Raw genomic sequence first — 10,045 nt, 5'->3', positions numbered from 1 at the left:
TTACATCTGACATCGTGAAATATTGAATGCAAGATTCTGAGAAACGCTCAACATGTCTGAAATACAAGGAATCAAACATTTCAACTTTATTTGTGTTCATATTTCTCATCATTTTTTTAATTACATTTGAAAGAGATCTGCCTCCCGAATGTCATTGAAAATATACAGTAGAGTATCAGGTGATGTAAGGTATTTACAGAATTATACAGAATCAGTAAATGTTGCAATACAGTACAGAGAGAAAGTTCTCAAAAGTGGTGAAAATGTGCAACTGAGGACAAGAAACATGAAAAATGACACACGAATTACAACTGCATTCAACAGCGAATTCCAGGTGGTTTTCACATTATGACATGTTTAAAAATGAGGTCGCTCCATCGAACCAAGAAACAAGTAAACATAACCAAAACAACAACAAAGACATACTATGATGATGTCATGAAGTATGGAGGGATTATGGGTGATGTCACTGTCTTAACAACCACCCTCTAATCCCAAGTCAGGCATCATAAAGGCAATGTATTAAAATGGGATTCAGAATGCATTGAATCACTTAAAAAAAAAATTCTCTTCATTCTCAAGAAATAGCTGCGAGCAGTGTTAGCTAACATTACTTTAACTTGCTAGCCTGCTAATTAATTAGTTAGCCCACTAATCACGCAGCTAACATGAGGGGGCGGATTTGATTTTTGGGAAGCCCTTGACCGTTCACTCCAGTCAAAAGAATCATGAAAAAAAAACCAACTTCAAAAACACGCTGTCGATTTTGTGTTACTGTGACGGTAACATTAAAGATGAGCTTGTTGGCTAAAGAGATACCATACTTTGACAGGCAACCAAGTGAAACACACTATCAAATTTGTGTATTTCTTTGAGCACTGCTGGTAATATCTGGGATAATGTAAGTAATAATGCACCAATTGTGAAATTCTGAGCCAATGTTAAACATCAATATTTGGAATAATTTGCTGAAAAAGATTTGTTTATATTTTTTTGTTGCTCTATATTTTTCCATTTGTGCTGACAGAAAAAAAACAAAGCGAAAACACAGAGCAAAACAACATCTTTGAGGGCAATTTCAATCCTACACGTTTCTGAAATCAAATCATAGTTAATATAACCTTTTCGATCAATCTGTGGATGATGTGTTGCATCCTAAATCTTAGTAAATATTTAAAATATTATTAATGTATTATTAATATTATAGTCCATATTTTCACAACGTTAAGTTGTTTTTGATATTTAAAAGGGGAAAGACTTCAAAGACTATATCTTGGATTACTCATATTAAGATATTTCACTAAAATTCTTTTTTACAGTACATTGTAATTGTTTAGTGACATTTATACATGTGTGTGTGTGTGTGTGTGTCTGAAATTACAACGAGAATTAGAGCTTGTTAGGATAAATGGGATTCATGTTAGGTAAGGCATATCCAATCTGGGGACTCAACAAAGGGATGGAGTAGGGTAATGGACAGACAGCAGGGCCGATGAGAGCCGAGTGAGATGGACTCACTGGGACGTGATGGTACATCAACTGGGACTGAGCTATTTTCATTCTGTTAGGGAAAAATGCATGGTGCAACTGGGACTGGTGGTAAGAGTCTCTCCCTGACTTGTCGTAGCTGAGGATGCACGATACTGGCAGAGTTGCGGTGGTGGAGTGGGATATATTCTGCTGAGTGGGAGGAACCTTTTGCAGCATTGTCCTGAATTTGTCCCTCTTTTCTGTCTGATAAAGTAATGGCATCATTTTTATCTTCTTTGCACAAGCCAAAGAACCATTTTGATGCATCAACCGGCTCTGTTGGAATTTATAACCTGGCCGAACGGGCGCGGGTCGAGGAAGTTGCCCAGATTTCGGAATAACTTTGGTGAAACTTGATGCAGATGTTGGAGCCCAGTCAGACTTTACAGTAAAAGATGAGGGAAAAGGATGATGGAAGTTTTTGACACCATATTTGTTGATTAAGTTGCAGGCAGGGTCTTTAGTCTGATCTTTGAGCAAGACATGAGATGCGTCTCGCTTCTCTCCCGCAGGATCGTTTGCGCTCTGACTGCAGCTCGGAGATGTGTCCTCACTACGGCTGGATGTAATTTTCGCAGCGCTGGGACAGTTTGACGTCAACTCTGAGCTTGTTGCAGGTTTAGCTTCACCTTCCTCTGAGGAAATGGAGTAGGGGGAGGGGCTGCGAGATGAGGAGGAAGATAGAGGGTGTGGGGATCCATCAGAGGAGTTGCTGCTCCGGTGGGAGGAGGCCCAGGCTGGAGACTGAGAGCAGTGGATGACAGAGGGCCTCTCTTTATCCTCGCCCTGCATGCTCAGAGGCAGCTTGAGGCTGGCCTGAGCCATTCGCTTTTTCTTCTCCAGGGGGGAGATGACCTCACCAGCAGCTGATGGGATAGGTGGAGTCCAGGGGCTCATTGCTGGGACCTGCAGAATTTGGGCACGCCTATAGACAGAAGTGCACAGATCTGTGGTCACTTGATGTGTCTGGGAGCATTCTGGATGGAGCCTGTCGGAAGTGGGTGGCCACAGAGTGGAGTGAACTTGCAGCTCTGTTTCACTTTGGTGGGCAGCCTCTGGACTCCTCTGCAACGTGATACCGTATATCGGTTAGTTAATTATCAAGAAAGGACATGTTGGGACATTCTAATGAAAATGAATATATCATGACATGCTGTTCTTTTGCCACATCTATGTTTGGGTACACATGGCATAACTTAGAGCTGTAGAGGGCCTCAGGGATCAGTATTTTTGGAGGCCAACCTGGAGGTTAACATCAACTTTGGTTCCAGACTCAAATCAAGTGGGGTTTTAACATTCGGTTTCTCATCACTGCACCAAGTGAGCTCTGCAGCAAACAAGAGGGTGCGTTTAGTTACTTGGTGCCAATCACCGTTTTTAGACGGACAGTCTTAGAATTCACAAGTGCATTGTTTACATATGTGATCTACTCTGGAGAGAAAAACATGAAATTAATTCAAGTTGGTGTGAATCACAGAAGAGGGAGCTGGACATTCAACAAGGAGGCGCATCATTGAGATCAACATGAGAAGCAGAACTCCAGCTCAAAATCATCAACTCTCAATGTTGACAGGAGCAATGAATCATGAGTGCCCGCCAAAGCTGCACTACAATTGAAAGGGTTCTATGTTTTGGCTCTTCTACATCTGAGTTTGGTGCAATGTTTTACTTTGGCTGCTAATTGACAAACTGAAAGATAGACAAGTGGCACAGACAACAAATCCCAATACATTTATTGACAGATATCAGACAGTCTTTCATTAAACAGAAACAATCTAAATCCAAATTTAAAATTTCTTTTAATGAAGAAGAAAAAAATTGCTACCTTTGATTCCATTTCTTTGTCAGACTGAAATCTTTTCTCTGCACCCTCAGCTTTTATCTTGCCACCCGGGTTCCTCTTGTAGGGCTTCCTCGGTTTGCTGGCAGGCAGAGGTTTGTCCTCCTCTCCCTTTAGGTGTCTCTCAAAGGGCAACACCAGCCTGTCACACAAGAATTCCTCATTCAGCCTCTGCTAATTCTGTGACTAAATCACCAGTTTATTTTGAAACGGAACAATTGTTACCTCTCATAGTGTCTGCGAGTGCAAGTAGCAGCACTGGTGCTACCAGGACTTCCTCCCAGCTCATCGTACACTTTCTTCCAAAGACGTCGTACCGTCACCTACAACATTTATCAGTAACGGTTGAAATAATTTCCCCACAGAAATGGGTATGAAGCAGTTAACAGATATTGCTTATCTAATCATTGACTCATTACACCGTTTCAGCAAGTAGCTGAATTAAGATGATTACTCACTGAGTCATATCCACCCAGTTTCTCAACCGCTTTGTAGATCATCCAAAGATTAACTGCAAGGGAGAATAAATTCACATTAAATGTTTTTAGTGGAATTCAGTATACGTTCTGCGTCAGCAAACATGATGGGAATGCACCACACTCACTCTGCTTGAAGCCCAGATGTGGGATCCTCTCTATGGGTGAACCTCGATTCTTCATAAAGGAGTGCAGATTTGATACAAATGACTTCTCCTCCATCTGCAGGAGATCAGATCTGGCTTCCTCACATTCGGCTGTAGAATCCTGAATCTCAATAACTGGGGGGGAAGTCTGACAAAGCAGAGAGAACGTGTGTTAGGCATCTACATAAATGTGACAAGGTCACCAAGAAGAATTGCTGGATTTCTTATTTTACATGGGAAAATAATATATTGTAGAATTGAAACATCAGAATAAGAATGTATGGTTTCACCACTGCTTTCAGTCAATAACCACTACACATCCTGTCTGGAGAGAAAGCAGCAAACTTGTGGGGTGTTTGGTCTAGACTTGTCAGTCACACACTGTCATAATTGTAACTTAAGCAGTACTTCAACCTACATGTATATTTTGTCCTTCGAGTACTCAACAGTAGGTGTCATGAGTTCATAAATATGTTTTTTTTCCTCCTTCGGTGTTACTTATTTGTAACTTTAGTGAGGTGAAATAGCCAGGCATGTGTATTTAACTTGAAGCTTATGGTGTCTGACGACTCGCATTACAGCAAAAAAAGGGGACAAACTGCTGTAAAATTCTGTTTACAAATACTCCAGTGCAACATCCTAAACAGATCATTTTTTGACCGTTTTTATTTGAGTTACCACCTTATCATGGTGGAGGAGTTTGCATGTCCCAACGATCCAAGGATCTAAGTTGTCAGGGGCTTTTATGCCCCTGGTAGGTTCACCCAAGACAGACAGGTCCTAGGGAAGGGACCAGATAGAGAGAAGTTCAAAAGACTCCAATGAAAACACACAACTTGGGCTTGATGGTGAGCGCTTGGTCGCCAGGCCTGTACCCATGGGACCCGGCCAGTTGAACACTGTGTTCAAGCAAAAGCGTGTCCATATGTGCTCTTCAACTTTGTAGGGGTGTCATCGGATTTACGGCCTTATATCTTGGACACTTGGGTGAAGAGGAGGCGGAGCTGTCAAGCGGTCACCACCTGGCGGTCAGTTGGCTCTGATGGTGGGAGAGGACGCTGGCCAGGCCTGGCAGGCCCAAACTTATTGTGAGGGTCTACTGGGAGCATTTGGTGGAGGTTCCCATCAGAAGGGGTTTCCCACGTCCAGGAGTGTTTCAACCATGGGATGAAAATCAGCACCTCCAAGGCTGGGTCCATGGTCCTCACCTGGAAAAGGGTGGAGTGCCATCTCCGGGTCGCGGATGAGACCCTGCCCCAAGTTCCTACCCTTACCTATGGTCATGAGCTTTGGTTAATGACTGAAAAGACAAGATGAGTTTCCTCTGGAGGCTGGCTGGGCTCTCTCTCCCTTAGAGATAGGGTGAGAAGCTCCGCCATCTGGGAGGAGCTCAGAGTAGAACCACAGCTCCTTCACATCGAGTGGAGTCAAATGAGGTGGTTCAGGCATCTGGTCAGACGCCTCCTTGGTGAGGTGTTCAGGGCACATCCAAGTCAAAGGCGTTCTCAGGGAAGAACCAGGACACGCTCTCGGCTGGCCTAGGAACACCTCACGATCCCCAGCGAAGAGCTGGACGAAGTTGCCATTGAGAGGGAAGTCTGGATCTCTCAGCTTAGGCTGCTGCAACGGGACCCGAGCCCGGATAAGCGGAAGTAAATGGATGGATGGATGGGAAGTTTTTTTTTAAGTTGTTGGCTATGGAGTGCCATTAGCTTAAAGCGAAATATATTTTACGCGGCTGGTGCTTTCTGCATTCTGGAGTTACAAATAAGGGATGTAGGACGGAAAAACAGCTTTGTCAGCTACACACAATTAGAAATTTCAATACAGCAGCTGCTTATTAATTTTTTCCAAAAATATTTGGTTGCAAAATTATAGCAACAAAATGAGTGTGAGCAACTTGGAAATGAGATGAGGCTTACAAGAACCCATATAAGAAATTCACAATGTCACTATTTGTGGTTTGCAAGAAAGGAGAAATGAAACAGAAGGCTTAAAAGAAGAGAAAAACAGTAAAGAGGAAATTTAACTCTGTATTTAATGAATAATGGTACAATAAAAGTGACAAACTTAAACCTTTAACTTATTTTAATGATACTGTATTTTTTATTCCTGCATGAACACTGGCTTATCAGTCCTAATCTGTCAGATCTTTTATTGAGGTAAAAAAGTAGAATTTGTGTCACTGCAGATATTTAAACCTGAAACCTCACATTGCAGTTTTGACAATCCATTTTCGAAAGAATGGATGTTAATGAAACCACACTGGGGGATGCGAGATGTCTCTTTGAATCTCCTCATGTAGACGCTACTTTATTTCTTTGGCAGTCATTTGACAACAAAACAGCTCAAGGTGGTTTCATACTGAATCAGTTTCCTCTATGCGGTTCCTGGTTCCGAGAAGTAGGCCCCTAGACTGAGTAATTGTGAAGGTGCAAGCCTATAGCTGAAATAGCCCCGACTGAGTCACTATTCATCTGCCCTTCACTGCTATTTCCAGCTGTCACACAACAGCTCTGACTTTCCACTGCTTGCCTGTGTGAGCTGAGCGAACACCTTGACGAACTCCCTCTGTTCGCCTGGTGAATGGGTAATATCTGTATTTGCATCTGCGCTGAGATAAAAACTGACCCGATGAAAACATGATGCAATTTACTGGGCAGATTGCTCTATGTGTTGGAGCACTTCCCCTTTTTACGTCCAGAGATGTTGGCCATGTCATATTAGGGCAAGGCTAGCGCACTTCTTTTTTCAGCAATTGAATTTCTATGACTTTTCCCACACCTGGGAGGAAAACTTTAAAGAACGTCGACGATGTGAAACATCTGTTGCCGCATGTAAAATAAACAGTTAAAATTTACAAGTCCATATATTTTGCTAAAATTAGTGACTAGTTTATGGTTTGAAACATCATTGCATCAATACATCAAAAAACATTTGTAACTATTAGAAAACTATTGTTATTGTTATTATTTATGAAGCAAAGTTCCAGGACTTTTCCCAAGATATCTGGCTTGACTTTTTTTTTTTTCTTCTTCTTTTTTTTCCCCAAAACCTTTCCAGGTCTGGGAATTGCCTTTTTAAATTCTAGGACTTTTTTTTTTTTTTTTAATGAGCGTAAAAAAACATTTTAGGTATTGTTTATCTATTTACAAAAGTTTATTTGAGGAGGAATATGGCAACAATAAATAATTTTCTCCTGAAGCCCAAGATCAAACTTTTTTTTTTAAAGTGTTTTTTTTTTTTTAATTTAATGATTTTATCTGCTATAGAAGTGGAGAAATAAAGGCATTGGGGACAGTAAGAATTCTTTAATTTCCTGGTTGTTTCTAGACCTAAATAGGCATCAGCTTTGCCCGCAGGAAATATCTGTATTTTCGGCAACGTACTTAAGATTTTGCTTGAATAAGAGAACAAATACAGTGAAACCCTCACCACACAAATAATAATAATTTAGTGGAACAAAGCCTATTAGGAAACCTGTGTGGGTGATGCTGATGTCACAGTGTTGATGTGGAGCTCTCAAAATGATTGGCAGTAGCCTGCTAGATTGATGTTATCGTCAAACTCACAGTCACCACAGAAACCACCAAGCTTTCAACTAACGACAGCTTTTGGAAATTTGATGAACTAATTTGTGTTTCTCATATTGTACCTTTCACTTCAGTTACCAGAATGATTGCTGTAAGGCGGCCCCCTCTCGGTTTCTCTATGCGCAGTGAAATACTGTGGCGTGTGAGATTTGAGTGTGTGCGTGTCTGTCTGTCCTCTCACAAAACTGAACACAAATAACTGCTTATACATTTCAAAACTACCCACTAGGATGAGACAAATATACACGGACACACACACACACACACACACACACACATTCTGCCCTTCAAAATTTGCTAACCCTGAAATTGACTGAAAAGGGAAATGACAACAGGTTCTGTAAAGTCATGTCTGAAGTGACATTAACTGTGAGTGGTGACAACGGCTCAGCCAGATGGTCCTTTTATCAGCAGAAACTGAAGTCCGTACCTTGGTCGCTGTCCCCTTCTCTTCATCGCTGGCAGCTGCTGGTTGAGGGGACGCAATCTGGACCTCTTGAGCTTCAAACATGAGACAACAAGGAACTGAATAAATATTAGATTATTGGAATCATCTGCATCAGCATCGTGTTCGTATATTTCTAATCAGATTATGGATCAGTGCACAGTTAGCTCTCAACACATCTTGTGAGTCTGATATAACCACAGGTTGCAAAACCACTTCCTGCTCATGAACATAACCGCTGGTGTACTGCACTGTATGATATTAGAACACATAAACTCTGCATTATCAGATATCAGCAGCAACAGATTGTAAAAGTGAGATTTGAAGAATTCCTATTCCGCTGCTCACCTGCTTTGTTAAACCAGGGCTGTATATTACATGGAATCAACATGAGTATCATTTGTGTACAAAGCCAAAAAGCTCTTTTGAGATCACTTGTTTCCTGTGCTGTGGCTTGAACCTTTAATTCTGCTTTCAGTTGCCTCTAAGTTCTCCATTTCATGTGTAAAGGAAATATTTGACATTTATCGTATTAGCTCACGGATAACGAGATCTCAAATTCTAGTCATAATTCAGCACTGAAGTCCCGCTGCTTGTTTAACAGATAAAAATCAATTAAACTACTTTTCTAAAGAAACATTCTGTTCATTATTTTTCATTACTCTGTCATCTGAACTATCTAAAATAATAAATATCAGGATGACTACACAGCAAGTTGCCAGTAGGCAGATAAAAACAGTAATAAATAGAAGTGATTTTTTTACCCATTTCCAGAGGAAGCCTTCTATTCTCTGGTGTCACTGTGTATTGTGGCAGTAATTCATCAGTGGCCTCATCAACTTGACGCTATGAAACAGGAAGGCATCTCCACAGGACAGTTTCATTGGTTGATGGGTTGCACCATATTAACTGAAGAGTCTGGGAAATTGAGTTTTATATTTCCCACTTGAGTCTGCATCCTCTTCAAATGGTAAAATACAGACATCTTTGTGTACATTTCAAGTTCTCATTTGGCTAATTTGCCCCTTGAGTCACAGAATATGAGGCTACAGTTACAAATATCGAGATAAGATATTTTGTGATGATTAAAAAAAAAAAGAAGAGAAAAGAAAAGAAAGCTGTCAGCTGCACTGAACTTTGTCATTTTTGTGTTTCTCGTGAGTTGCACATGTTATTTTCCCCACCAGAAAACTATTCACCGTCTCGATATTTTATGGAATCAGCGTATACAAGTAGGTTTTTTTGTTAAAGAGTGTGAAAAATCAAATATTAACCAGAAAAACTAAATAAAGCAAACAAATACTGTCGCAGATTAATATCTATGAAGTAACAGACCTCATTTATTCACATTCATGGAAACTGGGAAATAAAAGGTTAAAATCTGTTTTCTCTGCCACCGCTACCAGGTACTAAACCAACGGTGAATGTTTCACCGTTTTTGTTCTCCTCCTGTAACTTGCCCTGTAGCCACTGTTGTGTTCAATCTATATGAATGTATAAATCCAGATGTAAACGCTCGCATATTCAAACGTTTTCACTCGTTTTATTCGCGATGATGTTGAACAGCTGCAGCAGTTATGAGTTCAGAACATGATGCAAGAAACTTAAGCTAAGCTAGGCTAACATTTATTTGTTGTTGCGATATGAATTGAATCCTTCCACAATGATGGGTGCAACTTGTTGATGAAGGGTCCTTTTACCCTGATATTAGCATAAAGTATTCTGGTATGGAACAATGGGAATTTGAAGTATCTTGTATCGATATGCGTGTGGCTTTTTTTTTTTTTTTTTTTAAACCAACTAAAGGTTGAAAATAACTATCATGATTTGAAGCGTGCTAGACCTCCCGCCTTCATTCAGATTTCAACTCTGGATCAATATGGTGGCCATGTTCAGACACAGCTGTGACTGAGTGAACAAAACACAGGATGTAAGCAACTGTACTGTAAAATTTCTAAAATTCCTCTGAATAAAGGATGAACGCCTCGTGTGGTTTAAGAATACAAACTTTTAAA

General features: G+C 40.6%; 1 protein-coding gene across 1 annotated transcript; it reads right to left on the bottom strand.

Annotated features, from left to right (window-relative positions):
* Positions 1-8,862, bottom strand: arid5a (AT-rich interactive domain 5A). The gene is made up of 7 exons (XM_086207207.1): positions 8,795-8,862; positions 8,016-8,086; positions 3,975-4,140; positions 3,829-3,881; positions 3,596-3,693; positions 3,356-3,512; positions 1-2,595 (listed from the first exon to the last, which is right to left on the bottom strand). Exons 1-7 carry the CDS (start codon positions 8,796-8,798, stop codon positions 1,390-1,392), a joined length of 1,755 nt encoding a protein of 584 aa, XP_086063333.1. The 5' UTR covers positions 8,799-8,862; the 3' UTR covers positions 1-1,389.
* Between the last annotated feature and the right edge of the window lie 1,183 nt (positions 8,863-10,045).

Source organism: Aulostomus chinensis, chromosome 6 (genome assembly GCF_037954235.1).
Source record: "Aulostomus chinensis isolate RoL2024-O1b breed Wild chromosome 6, RoL_Achi_v1.0, whole genome shotgun sequence".
Classification (NCBI taxonomy): Eukaryota; Metazoa; Chordata; class Actinopteri; order Syngnathiformes; family Aulostomidae; genus Aulostomus; species Aulostomus chinensis.
This window is presented reverse-complemented; position numbering and strand designations above follow the sequence as displayed.